This window comes from Penicillium oxalicum, chromosome II, assembly GCF_001723175.1.
Source record: "Penicillium oxalicum strain HP7-1 chromosome II, whole genome shotgun sequence".
NCBI classification, from domain to species: Eukaryota; Fungi; Ascomycota; class Eurotiomycetes; order Eurotiales; family Aspergillaceae; genus Penicillium; species Penicillium oxalicum.
This window is the reverse complement of record NC_064651.1, coordinates 1,673,198-1,694,000: the sequence shown is the minus strand read 5'-3', so window position 1 is coordinate 1,694,000 and position 20,803 is coordinate 1,673,198. Positions and strand designations below refer to the sequence as shown.

Sequence of the window (20,803 nt, the reverse complement as noted above, 5' to 3'; positions counted from 1 at the left end):
TCCTGCCCGTCCATCCGTTCTCTCTTGGGTTATCATGGATGACCCCTTCACGCTCCTACATCGGCACACACGGCATAAAAGTCAATCGTACATACTCGTAGTCCTACTAGGGAGCGCGCTTCGGATCCTCGTATCCGCTCCTCGCTCCCCAAATCACCCCGGTACACCAGCTTGTCTCTCCTACGCCAAACATCCTAGGCACTGCCCAATGCAACCCCCATCCTTGCAGTCTCCACTCCAATCCATACAGAGTCACTGGTTGCTGCTGCTCGAGCGCTGTATTGTCTGGGTGAGCACCAGCTGTCAGTTCCGGACTTTTTCCGGGAGGAGAAGAGTCGTATCCAGAAGTTGGAATAAAACATTGAAAGTGGGCGCGGACCATCCCTACAAGAATAATTCTCGCAGCCCTTCGCCCTCGACGTATTCGTCTTCATAACACTGCCGGAGAAGCTCGTCCACCATCTCTCGATCGCCTCCAGCCAGCTTGCATAGATACTCCTCCAGAATGTAGATGTTGTCGGTCCACTGCAGCGCCTGTTGGTGGAATCCCGCCAACTCCGTCTGCAGCTGCGACACGCTCTTACTGCCCACCGCATCAACAGGGGACGTGTCGATCTTGCCCAGCCGGCGAATGTCCTCGTGGAGGTGGATCTTTTGGACTTGCAGGATTTCTCGCTCTGCATCACACGAGCTGTCATCGCCTTCCTGTTGGCGACGCGCCAGTTCAGCAGCCAGGTCCGCCTCTGCGTCCGCGCAGCCTTTCCGTGCCTTGTCTACATCCGCCTCCACCCGAGTCAACTGGCGTTGGCGATCCTGGCGCTCGTCGCTGCCGAAACACCAATACCAATTTCCACTGCCAATCTTTTCCACCCGGATTTGGTTCTCGTCAGTGAGTGCCTGGATGAATTCTTTGACCTGGATACTGTTGATGGAGGCCACTGCGGGGAGCGACTTTTCCAGATCCTTGAGCGTGTGACAGGTTCGGGTAGATTGGAGATGAGTCAAGATGAGATCCAGCTTCTCACTCCTGGAAAGCTTGGGCGGCTGATTGGATCCACGGACGCGTCAGTAGGGCGTTCACGGACGTTCAAACAACACCAATAGAGAACCTCAATGGTCGCCTCGAATGTCGCAATATTCGGAAAACCTACCATCGTCGGTGGAGACGGGACCCGCACACTATGTGCAGTTGTCCCCTCGAGTGACTGCTGGACTTCTTTCTAATCGGGGGGGGGGGGGGGGGGGGAGGGGGGCTGAATTCTATTCTTTCCTGAGTTCAAGCAAAGGTGGATGGGGATGGGGAACCTGGCTCAATGAGGCAGGATGTGACAGGCTAAGCAATGAGGTTGAAGCTTGGTAGGGAAAGCCAAGTCGAAGACTAACCAAAGGTCACCTGCCGATTAGGGGACGGCACACGACTCGTGCGTTGGTACTTTGCTGCACCCACTAACGCACTCTTGCCCTTTAGCAAGCTACCTAGTCGTATCTATCACGCAGCACCTGCAGGAGTGACTGAGGACAGTTGCTATAATTGTCGTAAGCAGATGGTCGATGTGCAAGCATATGGCATGAAAATTGTTGCTACTGTCGCTCCGGCTTCTACATATCCTGCACCTCATCATTGGCATACTTTGCTTGCTATCCTCACAATCTCTAGACTCAGATACGCCCTACCATAACACTAGGTAAGATCACTACGAATACCAATGCTTTTACTAATCTACGGATGGGGTTGAGAATTGAACCTCTTTTGCTTTTTTTTTCTTTCAAAATCGTAGTTGAGAAGTGTTTGAGATCTTGGTCAAGATCTCGCCTCGTAGGAATAGGTGGTGGGCTCACGCTGACAGCGAGTGTCGTGATGCACGCGTGCTTCGGACGATACACCACTTTCTTGATTCCGTTGGATGCAGCGTCTCAAATGCACCAAGGCCGCGCGCCGGGTCTAGCACAGTCGTAACACAATCTCAAGCGCGTGACCCTGCTAGATCCTGGCTTCGTCGGCTTCTCGGGCCGCACAGGCGTGCTCATGGCCTTGCAGCAAGCCACGTTCAATGTCTCTCGAGGAAATGCTCGCCAGACCTGAGGGTCACTCAGAGACTCCGGGGGTCTTTTTAAAGTTTCAAATGACAACTTCCGCGTAGCGGAAGTTGTAGAGACTTGCAGGATGCCAAACCAAACTGGTTGAAACAGCACAGCGTCTGGGAAATTGTGTTTGGAAGCACCTGTAGACTGACGCAAGCGAGTCTCTTGCTTGGGCCTGAACATGATTGTTCATAGCAAAGATGGAACTGAATGTAACGATGCTAGACGACTCCTCACCGTTCATCAAACTCGGTGTCGGCGTCCGTAAGCGCTGATCTGCTTCTCAGTTTTCGCCGCTTCTTCTTCTTGGGCTCAACGTCCTTGGGGGGTTCTTGAGGGCCTTGCACGGCCGCGGGCATAGGGTGCGGCCTTTTTCTCCGTTGACTCGAATCTCGCGATCGGGATGAAGATGCGGCGTTCCTTTGTGGGGCCGGCCCATCGAAAGTATCGCTGACTTCTTCACCCTCGATGAGAACAAGGTCTCCTGTCTCTCCCAGTGCTTCCTTTGCCATTTCCTCCACGAGTATACCGAATGCGATCAAGGCTGTCTCGTCCATGCTGTGGTGGTCGTGGAGGCCATGGTCCTCTGTCGCAAATTCGTAAAAGTCAGCGGCGTAGGCGTGGAGCGCTTCAAGAACGTCGGAGCTCGGCAGCACATTTTGGGTTTGCAAACGCTCATGCGCGAAATATTCTTTCTCGTCAAAGTCGATCAAGTTATTTTGCGCACGGAACAAAACCTCCTCGGGCCGGAGAGATCGAGCTCCTGAGGATGCGGTGTCGCGATACCGAGAAGCAAAGGCTTCATTGGGATGATGTCCCTTCCGGTTCACTCTGCCTAGATTCAGTTTTAGACAATAATTTCGTCTTGGCAAATTCGGGCGCGCTCGGAATCTTACCAGCAACAGCGTCGTAAACATTGGTGGTTCGTCGTATCTGCTTGTAGGAATATTCGCTCTCGACTGCATCGGTCTCGTCTTCAGTCGGCACAGAAAGGTCATTTCGGCTCCCATTGAGCGAGTCGCCATAAGACATTCTCAATCGCTGCCAGCAGCTTCGGCCTTGTTTTTGGGTGGGGGGGGCGAGCGCTCAAGGCCTTGAGAAAGATTGCGGCGTTCGCGCGACCCCAGCCAAAATCGATTGCGCCGGCAGAACGTTGTCCCGATGAGGTCATGCGTCCCAGGTTCACATGGGCACTCTTTTGGCAGCTCGTGCAGACATTGTCATCTCGTTCTTGTGCTGGATTCGGTCCCGGCTCACCAAACTGGATGTATGAATGAATTCCTATCTTCTCAACAGAGCCCTCGGGTCTGTACCGCCAAAAGCGTTTCACACTGCACATACGACTCGGCTGGTGCACCACCTCGAGCCTGCGCCGGGAATCCGATTCTCCAACCGCAGAGCCGCATCCGAGTACAAAAGCCGCGATGATGCCACACCTCTCGAAGAAGATGGAGAAGATGGCACATCGCCAGAAAGAGTTGTGGGGCATTCGTCTGGAGTGAACTGTCTGGCAATTGACCAGTTTGAGGGTCGTTAGTACGTCTCGCCCTATTGTCCAATTGCCATTGACGCTGCGCGTCTGACCGAGCTGTAGCATGATATCTGGTGGCGCAGATCCATCCATTCACCTCTGGGATCTTGAAAGCCGAGGCTCCGACCTCCAACATATTCACCGTGCTTGCGCGACAGTTAGCAAGTCATCACATAAAGATGCACATACGCATGCAATCACCTCGCTCTCCATCTATCCATTCGACCCGGTCCCATCTACTATCTTCTCGACATCTCATGACTGCACGCTGAAATTGTCTGCACTCGAGCCACCTGGGATCACTCCGGTACACACATTCAACCTTGACTGCACACCATATGCGCACTCCTTCTCGTCCCAGCCAGGGTCAACCCTGCTGGTGGCCGTCGCTACCGCGGAGCATGCAGTTCGACTAGTCGACCTCCGGTCTGGATTAGCCACGCATGGATTACCAGGCCATAACGCTGCCGTCCTCTCTGTGGCCTGGGCTCCTCATCGACCCTACCTCCTTGCCTCCGGCTCTGCCGACAATCGAGTCATTATCTTCGATGTCCGACGTGGTGGTCACAACTCCGCCATAGCCACTCTAGACATGGACGATCCCGTCGGTCTCGTAGTTCCGGGGTCCAGTTCAGTCCCTGCTTCGTACGAGAGTCGACCTGCATTTTCACGACATGCCCGTGCACACAACGGTCCCGTTACTGGTGTTCGCTGGACTTCTAACGGCAGCCACATCGTGACGGCGGGTCAAGACTCACGGATCAGGGTGTGGGATTCCGGAACGGGGGCAAATACCTTGGCCCATTTCGGCCCTCGAGTCCGAAATAGCTCGACCTCGCACTTGGCGGAGCGTGCTCCCCTACTGATCCCCAAGAGCTTTACCGGGCCCGGACAGGAGACGCTGTTATGGCCGAACTTTAACGAGCAGGATGACCGGGGCGAAATTTTCATGTTTGAGCTTAGAGAAGGGACCTTCATCAAGCGTCTCCGTGTGCCAGGTCTGATGACTGGATCGCAGTCGGCTCGTGGACGAGCAAGTGCACTGAGTGGGGCACGTATCAATGACATCGTGTGGAGAGGGAATGGAGGATCCGGCGAAGGCATCGAATTGTTCTCTGCTCATGGGGACGGTACGATACGTACATGGGTCTCCCGAGAACCCGACGGTGAACCGGACGAAGAAGAAGAAGCCGAGCTTGCTGAGCGTAAGAGAAAACGCGAGGTATTAGATGAGCTTTACAGGGGATACATTGGACCAGAGAGCCAGGGATTTTAATCATTTGTACTTTATATGAGCCTCCTAAGACCCCCCCAAAAAAACCAATAAACCTTTGAATTCAACTTCATGCTCATTTCCAAATCATATCATGGATACCTGATTCGTAAATCTATAAAAAAGATTACATCATGCATTCAAAGTTCAAACGATGCTCGATGTTCCTCTCGACACCAGGCATTAGGTTCCCTTAGATTTCCCTCCCCATTCACTTTTCACAGGGCGCATCTACTGGTCCCGAAGCTGGTGCTCCCCAATATTCTCCGCAGCATCCGCATCCTCATGCGCATACGTATCGAACTGACTACGAGTCTGCACATGATGCTTCTCATCTCGGTGCCGACTCACGCCCTTGGGCTCATTGTTCCCCATGAAAGCGCGCTTGGATTCCACCGTCGCAGGCAGGGAGTCACCAGTTCCAGTGAGGACTTGGCCGGTCTGGCCGACGTCGCGAGTTGAACGGGGTAAATCGGTAGCATTATCGGCGGCAAAAGCCGTGGAGGGCCGGGCGATGCCCTGGTTTTCAAAGGCGGCGTTGTCGGCGCGCTGGTCGGGTCGAGGGACGGAAGGGAGGATGTTCATCTTGCCGGCGTCGTTGGGGACGGTGGTGCCGTTGACGGCGAAGTCGGAGAGACTGCCGCCCTGGTGAGAGTCTTGACCTTTTTGGACCATGGTGGATGTGTTTTGGTTTGGATGGGTTGTTGCTGTTGATAATTGGATGGATGAGAAGGCTCCAGAGAGAGTTTTTGAAGGACAAGAATGTAGAAAGTTGAAAGGTGATTCGTTGGTATTGTTGTTGTTGTTCAGATGGTGCTGTCCTTTAAGATACCTACTTATATTACTTCTGATGCCCCTTGATTCAACAAACTACGTGCAGGAGCCATTCCAAGATTGAGTCTGGTTGATGTCACCGGTAATTCACTTGGTGCAGGCGATGATGGAGAGATGATCTCACAGAGGAACCTCCGGGGTTCCCATGTCGGATCGGAACGGTCCAGCGAATGAGAGAACAGCATACCAGCAATGACAGATCCCATCACGATCGAAGATCATCGGCAAAGCATCAATGAGATTGCAATGCCGGCTCCGCAGGCGATCATGCCCAACCTTGAGTTGATCGTATTGATGCTGAGGGTCTAGAAGGGAGTGGTGGATCGGGGGCCCACAAGCGGGTAGCAAAGAGAGAAGCGCAACGATTCAGGAAGAGAATCACATGTCACATGACCTTATATTCTCTGTGCGCGGAAAAGAGACTATGAGCAAATAATGACCTCAACTCAAGATTTACAACTGGCACAGGATGGATACTTTAGAATGTAGCCAGGCCTACAAAGTGCAGAAGGAATAGGATAGGGATGATGTATGGATTGATATTTAGAAGGAGAATAGACTCATAACGCCAATTATAAGAACCAGCGTTGGACATTGGAAACATCTCATCACTCGGATGAAAAACATTGGCGCATTGAAAGAAACATTATGGCTGAGGACAGGGCGGCGAGGTTAGATCTTGATGAATGGTCTCCAGCAGCTGGGCCCAAAAAGACAGAACTCAAGATGGGAAGGACGAAGAGTGAAAAAGAATGATAAAGTTTTACAGCACAAAGGCGAGGACACCAACAAAGGCAGCGGCGACAGAGACAAAGCCGCCAGAGACACGGCCAGCGCTACCTTCGAACATGTAAGCCGAAGGGGTGACAGAGCCGGAGGGAGTCCCTGAAGGGTGACGCAAGCCATCAGCACCGCTGGGCATGGCGTAGCTGCCAGAGGGGGTAGCAGCGGCCATCATGCCGTGCGACGAGGCGAGAGGGACATGGACGGGGATCACGGAGTAGCTGGCAACGGAGCTCTGGGGAGTCTGGGTGGGGTAGTCATAGGTATAGTCATAGCTGGAGGAAGGGGCAGAGCTGGGAGACCAGCTCTTGTCCTCGACGTCGGAGTCATTGGGCATATAGGAAGGCGAGGGCACCCAGCTGGAAGTCTGCATCATGTGAGACTCGACAGGAGTGGCATAGACAGTCACCGTGGATTGAACCTCTTTGTACTCGGTCATGGTCACTGTGTGAACAACCTCGTGTGTCTGAGCGCTGCACTCCGCAGCATCGACGCCCTGCGGGGTGTGCTCGGTGGGATCAGCAGAAGATGGGTACTCTGGCTCCTGTGCCGACACATCGTCAGAGCTGTGACCCGCGGGAATAGGACCGGGGTGGCTGACAGGCGTGTTGTCCTTGTAGGGCATCCACGGCATTTGAGGAACGTCCTCCTGAGGGGCGTGGACCGTTGTCGAGTCGATGTCGACAGAGTGATCATCCTGGTGGTTCTCATCAACGTTGGAGTCCACTCCAACCGAGGTCGGGTGGAAGAAGCTGCTGCCCTCGTCGTTACCGGTCGGGCCACCCATCACGGTGCTGTCATCGACATCACGATCCGGGGAGTAGGCACGACGGGATGGACCACCATGGGCGAAGGCAGGGCCATGGCCACCGTGCGATGGGAAGTGGGGAGGAAGGTAGATGTTCTTCTCGTCCACGTCAATGGAGTGGTCGTCCACGTAGTGTTCCTTGACTGAAGTGGCCACATTGACACTGACAGGGGCAGAGAACGTCTGGCCGGGATCATTGCCAGTGGGACCACCGATCACAGTAGCTCCGTGGACAAAAGGCTCATCGTCGCTGCTGGGGCCACCGATGACGGTGCCACCCACTTTCTTCTCTCCACGCTTTTCAAATGGGTTGCGCATGCCACCGTGGGGGCCAGATGGGTGGAAGGCGGGAGGAGCGCCAATTTGGGTCTCCTTGATGTTGATGGAGTGGTCGTCTTGGGCGTACTCATCAATGTCGGTCTGAATGTTGGCGATCATGGACATGTCAAAGACCTGTCCCTCGTCGTTGCCGGTAGGTCCTCCGATGACTGTGTTGCCATACTGGGGGTTTGAACCACGCTGAGTAACCGCGCCAGTGGCATCGGATACGGTCTGCTTGTGGGATGATCAGTTGTCTTTCTCGTCTCTGTGTTGGGGGTTTTGATGCTGTCGGTAGATGGTAGACAACTTACCGCGCCCTGCTCCATAGCCTGTGCTGCCACCGCCAGCAAGGCGATGGGGATTCCCGCAATGAAGCCCTTCATTATGGTATTAGGAGATATCGTTTTATAACACTGGAAAGTCGAGAGTGAATGGTCTGCCGAGTCAAAGCGTGGCAGCAAGAACAGAGAGCTTGGAGGATTATGATAGAAATGAGTGTGATGCGAATCGTGAGCACTTTGGATCTTGACTATAAGAAGAGGGTTGCAGATGAGCTTTAATAGGTCCTTTCATAAGTGACATTCGTGAACCCTTGGGCTATTCAGAGCGTTGGAATGTCGGTCTTCCCATTTCACGATGAGACCTTGACAACATGTCAATGCCATCTGTGACTACCAGAATGTTAGAGAGAATGGAACCCAAGGTTACGATCTCAACAAACGCCCCTCGCATCACAGTTCACGCTGACGGTTCACCTTCTACAAAGCGTTGTTGTTGTTGCATTCTCAAGCTCGTCCAGGAGGCGCTGATCACCCAGGAGGTGGCATTTGCAAGGGCCCGGGACAGCTTACCACCTGGGGATACCAGTCGGTTTTACTCCTGTCGATCCCGGCTGTTGACAGCCTTGACAACCTCTCCCTTTTGGCTGCAATCCTCGTGCCTGAGTTCGACATGCTGAGGGTTCATTATACTTCGTCATCACGTAGTCAATCGCAGGTAGTGCGGGCATTCTCAGGACGGCCAGAGAATTGATGTCATGCCTGGGACTCAATCGCGAACATTGTCATCCAGGACCATACAGTCCCACACGCCAATCACCTGGTGTTCTCGCATCTGATAATAGATGCAAACGAGGGTTGCTTTGATCATGAGAGCAGGCGATTCAACGTGTTGGCTCCACCTTTCTCGCAGGCCGCGACCAGGATGCGTTCAGGAAACCCAGTCAATCCCCGAGAGCGCTGTTCACCAGCCTCGAGCAGCTCGGTCAACGGCTGTGTGCAAGTCCCCCATACCAAATTAAGACACTGACATTGAACGGCAGGCCGGATCTGATTATCGCAGTCTACGCAATTACGGATGGTACGCTGGGGACTTTGGCTGTTGGCCATCAGTCAAACAAGTGCTCTACTAAAAAGGGATGTGTCCCGTCTTCGACATTCCCCTCCCATCGCCCTCACTGAAGAGGACCCAACGGGAGGCGAACTTCCTATCGGGGAAGTTACTCTACAGAGCCGATCAGCCCCGAAGGGCCGAAGGCAACCCGTCGCCGTGAAGCTCGTCACAAGGACCGAGCGAGGGTCGTGGCAGGCTCTGATGCTTTTTTGATGAGGAAAGGAAATCAGAACCCTGGGAATTTTCGCGGCCTTTTTGTAGGTGCGGGTGGAGTCACGTGTCCGGCCCGTTGTTGTTCCTGCAGTGGGGACTTGGGTGGGTACGATAAGCACTGGATTTGAACGCAACTTGCCTATGCGGACGCGCCAGGTTACGAGTTACATGAACACCACCTGCCATCAGACGGGCGATGAGGGGATACGTTGGAAAAGAGGCACCACTACCATTTTTATGTGTGTGAGTGTGGGAGAAAAAAAAATCATGATGCACATGCACTCAAAACCCTCCGGGGTGGATTAGGTAGTTCATCGACAGAGAGCACCAGCGTTGATGGCCCAGGGGGGAGGGCGCACGACAGCCCATGCTCCAGCCACCGAATCTATCGGGGCCCAGCTGTGATGTGTGCGAAGCGCTGGTTGGGACGACTCAACCAGCTCTGAGAATGTGAGGCGCAATAATAATCATCATCCACGGGGGGGTGGAACAGCGCCCGCGCTGTACTTGTTACCAGCACCACCTCGCTACCAGGTCGGGACTCGCCTCCTCTCTCTCGCTGCATACCGCACACCATGCGCAGGTGAGGGTTGGAAACCCGTGCACATTTACTCGGATGGACAGGTATCTTGCAGCCCAGTAGTCTCTGCTGCCGCGAATCAGTCATCTTCTCGAGCCCACGCACAGGTCGTCGCACTGAAGCACGGAGGTTTTCCAGCACTTACACCTCAGCCACCCAATGCCACCTGCTGGGTGCTCTGTCTCCAGGATGCTCCCCCGACGGCGGCCGTGATTCCTAAAGCGATGCCGATCATTGTGCCCACCGTGACGACGGCCACGGCTGCTTTCAACGCCATCCGTTGCGGTCGTGATAAAGACTGTAGGCATGTTCGGGGGGGCTTCTCTGCTTCCCACAGCTTCGAGCGTCGCGCACACTCATTTCTTGTCGGAAATGCACCGAGACTCTCGATATCTCGGAGGGTGCTACAGTCGCGCTCTGTGGTCTTGGTCTCCAATGTGAGTTGTTCTTGGGAGACGGCCGGTGACCCGTGGCGATAGAATGGTGAATAGGGCTTTGCGCCCAAGTGGGGATCAAAGTCCTGACAGCGGTGGTCGGTGTTGGTCGGAGTTGACTGGATAGAGAGCGCCGTCGACTCTACTATTGGGGCGGACGACATCTTCTCTTCATTGTTCTTGAAGGATGTGGTCACTTGGGCCCCCATCACCCCGAGGCCATGCAAGTCCATTTTGTTCTTTGCGATCGTTTGCGCGTGCCGCTGAGATTCAATTTGCGCAGAGAAACGGAGGGGGGTTGGAAAGGTAGATTCACACTGACCCCGACAATCACTTGGGGGATAGATTCTCAGGGGTTGCAAGCAGGTCTGGTCTGTAGCAGATGCGTAGACTGGGGCGCGGTCGGGTGTGTTCTCCGAGATTTCAATTCACTTCACTTCATTCCTTTCTCAAAGAAGGAAAAGAGTCAAGTCAGAGCAATCCCTCCTATATACAAACAAGGTCTTGTCCTTGTGGAATGTGTTCTTCATCCCAGGGGGGGGGTAGACAGTCGAACGGGGCCAGTGAACCGACTAGTCATCCGCCGAGACGACGAAAGCGGCCAAGCACACCGAAACATGAAGTGGCCCTTCCCCGCTAAAATTCCTCCTGGGCATTGGCAACACGCCATGAGGTCCATTTATCTTGATCCCAATGGCTTTTGGCTTTTGAGGACCGTGGGTGAGGTCCTCCTGGTTGAGAACGTGAGGGGGAGAGAGAAACAAGGCTCGAACGGATTGCAATGAAATTGCAATCCGCACGAGTTGGCCGGGCCCTTTTTTGTGTTACCTCGTGGAAAATGCTGAAAAACTACGACATTCATTTGACTCTTCAGATCCATCGGTCGAGTTGCGTAAATTGAATTGCGGCACCATCTGCCCTCTCTCTGTCATGTGTCTCGTATTGGTATTTTTTTTCTTTCTCATTGGGGCCATTCTCCCCCTCGACTGCATGGAGACCTGCAGTGGTGCTTTTGCTTGGCGACATTCCTTTACGCCAAGAAGGGGTAGTCCTTCTCTCCCCCTTGGAGTCCGACCTCATCGAGTATGCAATCGGCCTCACGTCCTTCCCAGCACCCCTGGTATGTCAACAAGTCTAAATTGTTGGTTGCATCAACTAGAGTAAGCTCAGTCCCAAAAGATCCTCTTACAGGCGACTGCCCCCCCCCCCCCCCCCCCCCGGTCCATGCAGATGCAGGGACACTAAGACAAAGTTGCCACGCTCCGAGCACCGGCCTCGGCGACCGTGAGGCCCAATGGCCGTCGACCAAAGGCTCATTGAGATTCCAAGCTAATTTGTTTTCGATCTTCCGACTTTCCAGCAGAATCAATCATGATAATACTCTTGCTCAGGCGATGAATCTACTATTATTCTGTTCAATCCAAAAAAAAAAAATAATGAATCATATACGATCTGTATCATCCTCATCATTAGTCCAACACCATTTCAACAAAAAGCATCAGACAGGAAGCCAAAAAAAAATAAAAAATAAAAAGGCCCTTGAACCGCCCAGACAACCAAAGACCACAACCCGTCCAAGGCGAAGTCGGCTCCGTGGGAAATCTTGACCTGAGCTTGTCCGTCGCTTAAACACGCTCACTCCGGATCTTATTCGCCCCCGCGGATGCCCACCCATTAGGTTAGACTTTTCTCGACTTTTTCCTTTCATGTTGCGCCCGGGGGAAAAGAAAAACCTTGGGTCAGGTTCACGTTGAATTCTAGGCTCAAGTCGCCCCCCCCCGGCTTATCAGGTCCTCGGCCGTAATTGGATTCTAATGGCTGGGCGGACTGGGCACAGACCCATTTTGATTAGGATCATTCATGTTGAGGGGGGCGAAGTTGAGCTTGTACTATTTGGTTGATTCGAATCTCGTGAGTATTCGTATCCGTATCTAGGTGTTGGTTCCATGTGCATGTAGCCTTGTCATCAAGTAGGTACCATAGCCGACTGAAAATACTAGGCTGATCATAGGTAATTTGAATGAGATGCTCGTGCTATGAGCGGCTCGAGCATACGAGCAGGTCAGATGGAATTGGATGGGAAGGTTTTGAGATAGGACCGTGCAGAGGTTCGAGAGTTCGGATAAATTCCAATGTGATAAGTTGATTGTCTTTACACCTATTCCCATTGGACTTGGTACTGTGCGCCTCTAATCATTGTACACAGTTTGATTTAATGTAGCCCGATAAGATGTCATGGGGGAGATACTAAGGTAGTACAACCACGTGCAGTATTACTTTAGACGCTCGACCGCGTGCGTCTCCAAGATCAATATATATCCTTTGCATCGATCAGAACCGACCACCCACCATCCACCAAACACATATCTGACCCTTCAGAATCATGTACTCCAATTGACCCGACACACACCAATATGATCCAAGTCCCTCGACCACCAGTGCCTAGATTTTCAAACGCCTTAGCCTCCAACTAGAGCCCGGTGCTCTCATACGCAATAGGCAACCCCCGCCACTCCACACCTGTACAAAAAATTAGTCTTGTTACAACGCCCTCACTAGTCCAAAGGAACCCCCCCCCACCAATCAATCCCATTATATTGCGCCGACTACAAGGTTGTGGATCCCTGGATTAAACACTTGACATTCTAATGTCTGATTCGATTCGTGCTTCTGAACCTTGGACCACCTACCTACCTTAGCCTGGGTACCTATGTATGTATCATGTATCACCCCCCGCGCGTCCGTACCTAATCGGCGCAGTTGACACAATCAAACGTGATGGGACCGGGCATCTGCAGTACAATGCATCGATTGCAGGTGAAGGGCGGACAGTCGAATCGGTAAGTTGTTTGATTGCGAAATCTACAGGTGGGAATCTACAACATTGGGACCTACCTAGATACTACCTAGCACTGGTGGACAAGTTAGTGTCTTTCCGGCCCTATGGAGAGAGATAGCAGACCTATCTGCTCACTGGGCATTGATTGAGAGTCCACTACTGGGTAAAGCTGGTCGGTGGGCAATTGAAGTTTGCTATTGATCCTTCTTACTTGCGAGCACACGGGCATTTTCAAGCTCCAAGGAACTCGGGAGACTACAGTGGACGCACCAGTACCTAGGGGCTGGATCCTCGAGCCTTCCAGCACCCCGCAATGTCCATGTAGTAGGTCTTCCGTCTTCGATGATGGGTGTTTTTACAACTGTCAAACTGGATTGGTGGAGGTTTCTTCGGTAGAAACATCAACAGAGCTTATTCGAGGTCAAATCGTGTCGACACATGTCAATTAGGTGAGCCCTGCCCGTGCGAAGATACTTTCAAGAGCCTGAATTGAAAAAAAAAAGATCCCAATATTCACTGTCCCTCTAGTAAAACAAAACAACTCGGTAAAAAGCCCGCCAAATCAAATATCAAATGCCTTGATTCAAATTACGCCTGGCCATCGATGGGATCGCACAATTACATACATCCATCTCAGTCTGCGGCCAGTCTCTCGGCCGTCAATTGCCGCTTTCCTCTTCTCAACAGAAACAGCACCGCGGGCAGCTGGGCGGCAGCAAACCCAATCATCACCCGAAGTTGTGTCATGTAACTTGCCGCGATCACGTCCCTGACCTCTTTTTGTAAAGCCGGGCCCAGTGCTTTGATCATGTCCACGTTCTCCAGTAGAATGTGGAGGTCGTGGGGCTTGAATACACCCTGCAGGTGACTCGACAGGTGGCCGTTGAGAATATTGGAGGCAATAGCAAGTCCGATGGCACCGCCGAGGAATCGGAATTGAACTACAGCTCCAGTTGCAATGGCTATTGAGATTTGCAAAGTGGTCTGTTAGTGATGAGGTCTCCTTTTTTGTCCTCTCTGGTTTGAGGATTGGAAGGCAAGGGGAAGAAAAAAACGAAACTGACGTACCAAGATCCCTGTCCTCGACAATGTAGGGTGTGCAGAGCATCAAAACGCCCAGAATGATCCCGATCCCCACTCCGGCTATCACGCTGTAACCAACATCTGTGGCATGGAAGCCTTCGGACGAGGCAATGGTTGAAAGAAGTCCCACACCGACCGTGTGGACTATGCACCCCACCAAGAGAGAATAGATGAAAGGGATGCGACCCTTTGCACTGATAAAATTGACGAGCGCTGCGGCCGCGGCGGCCACGGCCGAGTACCCAATGAGATAGACACCCGAATCCAGTGGTGATTTGTTCAGTAGAATCTGGGCTTGTTGCGGAACATACACCAAGACCACATTGAACGGTGCACCCGTCACGAAGGATGTTCTAGAGGCACGTTAGGAGTCAAGATTTCCCACGAAAATGAACCGAAGAAAAAAGAAGAAGATGGGGAAACAGGGGAGGGGGGAAAGGGGCTGTCAGACGAACATGAGAACTCCCAGCCAGGGCCTATCAAAGAACCAACGTTTGGGGAAGATTGGATCTTTGCCGGGAATATCGGAGATGTAAATTTCCCAAGCAAAGAAGGCGATCCATGAAATTCCCGTCAGCACCAGAAGGGCGATCGAGGCTCCCGAAGACCAGGAGAATGCAAGATTGGTCTCGTTAAAGACCGTGACGATCAGGAAAGAGCCGATAATGATGAGAAGGGACCCCACGAGATCGAGATTAGCGAATGATCGATAGGAAGCCCTGGTTCTGAATGAGGGTTTGTGCTGATCAAGGCCAAAGTTCTTGGGCATTGCGACAAGTACTATGACGATGGCGATCGCGCAGAGGGGGACACTTTTTTCCATTGACGGTCAGTAAACGGGGCGCGAAACAAAACTCCTCGATGCATTTGCCAGGCGTACTTGATGAAGAAAACCCATCTCCAAGCCGAGACTTCTGCAAGGATTCCTCCAACGATCGGGCCGATCAAGCAGGCCAGAGCCAGGCAGCATGACATGATGGCACTGTAGGTGGGGAGCTTCGTCCTGGGAGCGATCTCATAAATGCACAGTATAGCTAGTGCATAAGCTCCGGCTCCTCCGATGCCTTGTAGTGCTCGAAAAACGATCCTAGAGAAGAGGAAAGACTCAGAGATAGAACAGCTTTGCTGGTCAAGGTTGGGCCTTACAGTTGGTTCACGGTCTGCGCACAACCGCATCCAATAGAGAAAGCGAGCAGAATCACGAGTGCAGCAATGGTGGTATGTTTGCGTCCGATGATATCGCTCGCTTTGGTCCAGATGGCCATAAAGCCTGTGGAAGCTTAATATGAGCATCGAAAAATCGGGGGAAACTCCGTATAATGAAGCCTTGAGCTCCTTGACACGGTCTCGCCGTACTGGCGTGGAGGCTCAGGTTTGCGAGAGAGGGAGAGACCAAGACAAGACACATCCTTACCAGTGTATGTGGCCAGGTATCCGGTAATGATCCAACTTCGCTTCTCAAATCCTTCCAAGCTGTCGGTGATATTGGTGAGGGAGGAACTGACGATGGTCACGTCCAAGTTTGACAAGAAGAAACCAATGAGAAGCCTGTTTGGCCGTCAGTTCCTGCTTCTTGGCGCTGGCAGCACATTATCTTTGGGGTTGATGCTTCTCTTGGTCTTTTTCACACGCACCCTATTGCTGTGAGGATGAGCCTCCATCCTGTCAGATAGACAATATCACTTCCCGGAGATGATGGTCGATGAATGGACCCCTTGTCGATCGTCGAGCTGTCTCTCGTGTCTCGTCGCGAGAGTCGTGCATCTTTCTTCTCTGCAACGGACTCGGCAAATTGAATGTGGCCTGGCATGATGAAGATGTGACAATCATCAACGATCGCCAGTATGTGCTCCCTCGTTAGTTGCAAATGAGTGGAATCACAGCCATAGCCGTGGGTCGATCGAAGGTTAAGAAAATCACCGCGAGCGAGCGCCTGGGTAGGACACGACCCCGCCTATGTACGTTTCAATCACCTTGAAAGGGGGTGGTGCAGTACGACACGGTCGACGCGTGATGACAGAATGTGGAATATTTATGGGCGGAGTGATCGACGCCGATCATTGAACCTTGGACTGTCATCGGCCGACTTGGCAAAAGAGCATTGTAGTTGACTGGAACTAAGGAGATTGAGGGATCTGCTTGAGAAATGCATGACGAAACCCAATTTTCCAGTCTTATTGAGACTAAACCTGTCGTGTCCCGGTTCATTTGCACGGGTTCTGGGCCGGAAGGTGCAAGTATCTGTTGATGGCTCTTCGTGGCTGGCCCTCATCTGTCCCAAAAGGGACTGCACGCCCTTTCTGTTCTTAGAAATCTTGCTGCATACTCAGCCATACTCTTGAGTGTAAATTTCAGAGTGTCATTATTCCACAATCTTGATACACTGTGTCTCCTTACGCCATTCTTTCTCTGTGCCCCTGAGACACGCAGGTCAGATAAGCTACCTCGACTCATTGTTTCCGAGGGGCCGGCTGGCGCCCTCACGAGCGAGATGATCACAATGGTGAGAAGAAATTCGGAGCACTGTTTGTAGTAAACAAACTCAATCCTCGACTCCCGTCTTGCTTCACAAAAGTCACTCGTACCTGCCGGGGAATGATGTAAACAAATTGATTGTTTGTCATGAGTCTGGACTCACGATAAGCATCGGATCAAAGAGTCGACGACGTCCCAGGGCCCCCCGTTTCCCCCCCCTCGCGTCTCAATACATCGGCCGCGAACCCATCGACCTAGTGATCTGCACCTCAATGTTCCACTGGTCCAGTCTATTTGCAAATAAGGGGTATCCACTCCGATAAGAGTAAGTAAGGATCACGGTTCCCCGATGACAGCAGAACGTGAGGGAAATCCGTCGCAGATTGCGACAAAGATTCAAGGTGATGGGTCTCTGATGATAAAGTGTGAAGCTTGTGAAAGGTCCGTCAACGGCCGGTCCAAGCTAGACAAGGTCTGTTGGAAAATGACACTGCCTGAATACACTGGCCTGCAGAATGAAGAAGGATCACATCCAGTATTTTGGAGGAATTATTATTCCCCCCCCCTCCCCCCCCCCCGAAAGAAGATATGAGAAAGTAGCAGTGGAGGAATCCCGGGTGATGAAGGCAAAAGGTTGTGGTGTCGGTCGCATTGTTCGTGGGCTGCAAGAGAATCCGAGCCCGTGACGGATCACGGGAGTGCACGGTTTGTACACAGACTTCGTGGCATGCCTGAGGCTCAGCTGTCTTTGTCATTTGGATCGCTGTCGGCACAATAGAGGATCTCATCCGCCGAGGCTTCTGAAGAAGTGAGGTCGCCTTTTAGCGTCAAAGAGCATGGTACTTTGGTCATATCTACAGCAAAAATGAAGAACTTCAAAGAATCGGGTCCAGACAGGAACTCGATCACATTCACGGGAAGCATGACTACTGAGATCATCAAGATGACCATTTGATCCTATTGGAAAAGAATTGATTGGGACATATTCTCTTGGTTCACAGGAAGATTGACAGCAGCCAATCCGGTTCGCCTTAATGATCAGAGCATCAGATTGACCGGATAAAAGGGAGCCGTTTCTCGGCCCGCTGCTGAAATCGTCCGAGACGAGATGCTCCAGATGGAATGGTGGTCAAACCCACCGCGGGCCTCAACGGGCAAGTTCTTCTTCGCTTAGAATAAGACTGGGTCATATAAGGACCTTGAGAGCAAGATCCATGCCATCGCCAATGAATTTCGGATCAAGTCTCGACCAAACAGCCAGAGCTCTCCCGCAATGCCAAGCTCAGAGGGTCGGCGGAGCCCTGCCAAGAAGCTTGGAACGAGGACCTTGTGAGAACGAAAACAGTGCAAGCATTCACGATAGAGAGCAATATTTCTTGATTAGAGCACCACAATGGCCCTTGGCGTGTCCACTGGGAGAGGGGACCTGTTCAGCTTGGCAATCACACATTTCCACTATGCTCACCTCCAGGGTACTCGTCGAGACTCTCTGTTGTGGTATTCATAAAGGTGCTTGTGGCAGGCAAGTCTCACTCGTTGCAAAACTCATCCTACAAAGTCACTGTCATTTTCACTTTGGAAGATGCATTTGCTCGGGACTTTAATCATATCGCTGTGTGCGGTCAAAGCACACGCGGCGACTCCAACGACAAGTGCTGCTCCGAGCTCGATCACAGGATGTCATGTCCACGGAACCGACGTCTTCTGTTTCAATCAGCAAGGTGAAGAAGTCTTGGTGCAAGTAGCTTCTGTTCCTGCTAGTGGGCCGCCAGCACAATACACAGACTGCCATGAGCATGGCGACAATATGTAAGCCCTATCCAACGAGGTCTGCGGAAAGAGTTGTTATCTGACGAGGCCCCCAATCAGGTTTTGCGTGGATGAACAGGGCGATGATGTACTTGTCACAAAAGAAAATGCGACAAGCTCGTCAGAAGGAGATGGGGACCATGAGGGGCATGATCACGATAGCGAACATGAGCACGAGCACGAGCATAATGATGAGGAAACCCATCAACACGAAGAGGGCAGTGATCATCAACATGATACATCAGCCGGAAGCGAGGCAACGGGAAAGAAAAACTGTCACTTTCATGCCGGAGTAGAGTCAGTGCAAACTCAACCCTAAAATACAAACCCAAGGCTAGTAACTGACCTTTCCGACGAGCAGGCATTGTGTGGGTGCTGGGTCCGAAGAGACTCACCAATCCTGTTCCATTCAAACTCGAGACTACGATGTGCCTCTTCGAATCGGAACGCTATTTGCTGTCCTCATCACGAGTGCCATTGGTGTCTTCGCCCCAATTCTGCTGTCAAGGTTACCTTCTGCATCAGTCAATGCCGTCGTCTCAACCATCATCAAGCAGTTTGGAACCGGAATTATCATTGCAACCGCATTCGTCCATGTAAGCTGCTAACCCTCCGAGAATCTGCATCTACAAGACATAATCCTGACAAGTCCATTGACAGCTTTACACTCACTCATCACTCATGTTCTCCAACGAGTGTCTCGGTGAGCTCGGCTACGAAGCCACGACCTCTGCCATTGTCATGGCCGGAATCTTCCTGGCATTCCTCGTGGAGTACTTCGGTTATCGGATCACGAGAAACCGAGAATCCAATGTCCACGTCGTGCCAACAGAGTCGGATAAGTCTCAGTCCAAGGACGATTCCTCTCGTGGGCCTGAAGCTCCTCACTCCCAGGAATCAGGGCTGTTCCGTCTGGGACACAGCCACGGATGCTCTAGCCATCCGACCCGACCACCCACCAAGTTCTCCGTTCTCGTCATGGAAGCGGGTGTCTTGTTCCACAGTATCTTGATCGGCCTGACTCTGGTAGTTGCCGGCGACTCCTTCTACAAGACCCTGCTGGTGGTGATTATCTTCCACCAATTTTTCGAAGGACTCGCGCTGGGCGCTCGCATCGCGACACTGCCCGGTCCCATCTTCCCATCCAAGGCCATCATGGCCGCGGCATTTGCTCTGATAACCCCTATTGGAATGGCGATCGGGTTGGGTGTCCTGCACTCGTTCAATGGCAATGCCAAGGGAACGCTGATTGCACTCGGAACCTTGGATGCTCTCTCGGCGGGTATCCTTGTTTGGGTGGGCGTGGTCGACATGTGGGCTCGCGACTGGGTGATTGAAGGTGGAGAAATGCTCAATGCATCTTTGAGCAAAGTCCTCACAGGAGGGGCGGCTTTCGTGACGGGGTTGATCCTGATGGGTCTTCTTGGCAAATGGGCCTGAGTCCTTTGAAAGAAACGCTGGCCTCACTGAATTCAATCTTCAGAAGATCGAGACAGTACTACCTCGAGAATGCGAATTCTCACATGAATGCCCCATGTATTACGAAGTAAAAGAATTGTTTGAAAATGAACACAAATACACCACCTTTAAAAATGATATCCTCGTCGAAAAAGCTTCTGTTTGGCGAAAGGAAAATCCCTCGCACAAGGGCCCCTCTTACTAAGAAACATGAAGACTCGAAAGCTTAAGCATCAACCGTCCGGGACGGTATACATCACACAACTTCTTGTAGCGAAAAGGCTGACAGGGTGAATATTCAACGCCACCGCATGAACCCGTGAGCCTCGATCCATGGAAACGGTAAGCAAATATTCGGTCAGCAGAAACTGCTTCAAAAAAATCCTGAATTCTCAAAGCCTGTGAGGGTGATAGCGAGGAGATCCGATGTCGAGCATTGAACCCTACGACACCGGTCACACTCAGGCTACAGGTGTCCCAATTAGGAAGGGACAATATCTCTGCTCCCTCTCATCAGCCAATCAGACAAGAGACACTACCATCAACACGGCATTGAGCCACTGGATATTGATCTCTCTTATCCAATGACACAAGTGAAATTTCTGTGACTCAATGCAGATGACGAAAGACTCTTTTGTGATTCAATACAGAGCCGGATTGAGCGTGCCTCTAAGCAAATTCCAGCTAGCACGCAGCGCTTGAGCAAACAGAAAAGGCTGACCGGCCCCGGCTCCCAGCCTTTGTGTCTTCAATTTTCGACACTTCATTCTCTCTCACGAATTTCCATCTAGTTCACAAATCCAGAACTAAAGTCCTTCAATAATGCAGTGCTACGGGTGCTACTGTATTAGCTCGAAGAAATATCAAAATCATAAAAAGCATCTCAGA

At 52.0% G+C, this 20,803-nt stretch overlaps 8 protein-coding genes across 8 annotated transcripts; 2 read left to right on the top strand and 6 right to left on the bottom strand.

Moving 5' to 3' along the window:
• Positions 1-384: 384 nt before the first annotated feature.
• Positions 385-1,154, bottom strand: POX_b02488 (uncharacterized protein; the record flags this gene model as incomplete). The annotated part of the gene is made up of 2 exons (XM_050111401.1): positions 385-1,044; positions 1,152-1,154. 2 exons carry the CDS (start codon positions 1,152-1,154, stop codon positions 385-387), a joined length of 663 nt encoding a protein of 220 aa, XP_049971747.1.
• A 1,161-nt stretch (positions 1,155-2,315) lies between these two features.
• Positions 2,316-3,114, bottom strand: POX_b02487 (uncharacterized protein; the record flags this gene model as incomplete). Its single annotated transcript, XM_050111400.1, has 2 exons — positions 2,316-2,917; positions 2,979-3,114. The coding sequence occupies 2 exons, from the start codon at positions 3,112-3,114 to the stop codon at positions 2,316-2,318; spliced, it is 738 nt and encodes a 245-aa protein (XP_049971746.1).
• A 241-nt stretch (positions 3,115-3,355) lies between these two features.
• POX_b02486 (uncharacterized protein) lies at positions 3,356-4,889 on the top strand (the record flags this gene model as incomplete). Its single annotated transcript, XM_050111399.1, has 2 exons — positions 3,356-3,618; positions 3,677-4,889. The coding sequence occupies 2 exons, from the start codon at positions 3,356-3,358 to the stop codon at positions 4,887-4,889; spliced, it is 1,476 nt and encodes a 491-aa protein (XP_049971745.1).
• A 228-nt stretch (positions 4,890-5,117) lies between these two features.
• On the bottom strand, positions 5,118-5,561 carry POX_b02485 (uncharacterized protein; the record flags this gene model as incomplete). Its single annotated transcript, XM_050111398.1, has 1 exon — positions 5,118-5,561. One exon carries the CDS (start codon positions 5,559-5,561, stop codon positions 5,118-5,120), a length of 444 nt encoding a protein of 147 aa, XP_049971744.1.
• Positions 5,562-6,483: 922 nt separating this feature from the next.
• Positions 6,484-8,015, bottom strand: POX_b02484 (uncharacterized protein; the record flags this gene model as incomplete). The annotated part of the gene is made up of 2 exons (XM_050111397.1): positions 6,484-7,863; positions 7,944-8,015. 2 exons carry the CDS (start codon positions 8,013-8,015, stop codon positions 6,484-6,486), a joined length of 1,452 nt encoding a protein of 483 aa, XP_049971743.1.
• A 1,950-nt stretch (positions 8,016-9,965) lies between these two features.
• POX_b02483 (uncharacterized protein) lies at positions 9,966-10,484 on the bottom strand (the record flags this gene model as incomplete). The annotated part of the gene is made up of 1 exon (XM_050111396.1): positions 9,966-10,484. One exon carries the CDS (start codon positions 10,482-10,484, stop codon positions 9,966-9,968), a length of 519 nt encoding a protein of 172 aa, XP_049971742.1.
• Positions 10,485-13,723: 3,239 nt separating this feature from the next.
• On the bottom strand, positions 13,724-15,983 carry POX_b02482 (uncharacterized protein; the record flags this gene model as incomplete). Its single annotated transcript, XM_050111395.1, has 7 exons — positions 13,724-14,052; positions 14,159-14,526; positions 14,629-14,985; positions 15,054-15,260; positions 15,320-15,443; positions 15,588-15,721; positions 15,808-15,983. 7 exons carry the CDS (start codon positions 15,981-15,983, stop codon positions 13,724-13,726), a joined length of 1,695 nt encoding a protein of 564 aa, XP_049971741.1.
• A 2,247-nt stretch (positions 15,984-18,230) lies between these two features.
• Positions 18,231-19,897, top strand: POX_b02481 (uncharacterized protein; the record flags this gene model as incomplete). The annotated part of the gene is made up of 4 exons (XM_050111394.1): positions 18,231-18,457; positions 18,518-18,754; positions 18,819-19,053; positions 19,118-19,897. The coding sequence occupies 4 exons, from the start codon at positions 18,231-18,233 to the stop codon at positions 19,895-19,897; spliced, it is 1,479 nt and encodes a 492-aa protein (XP_049971740.1).
• Between the last annotated feature and the right edge of the window lie 906 nt (positions 19,898-20,803).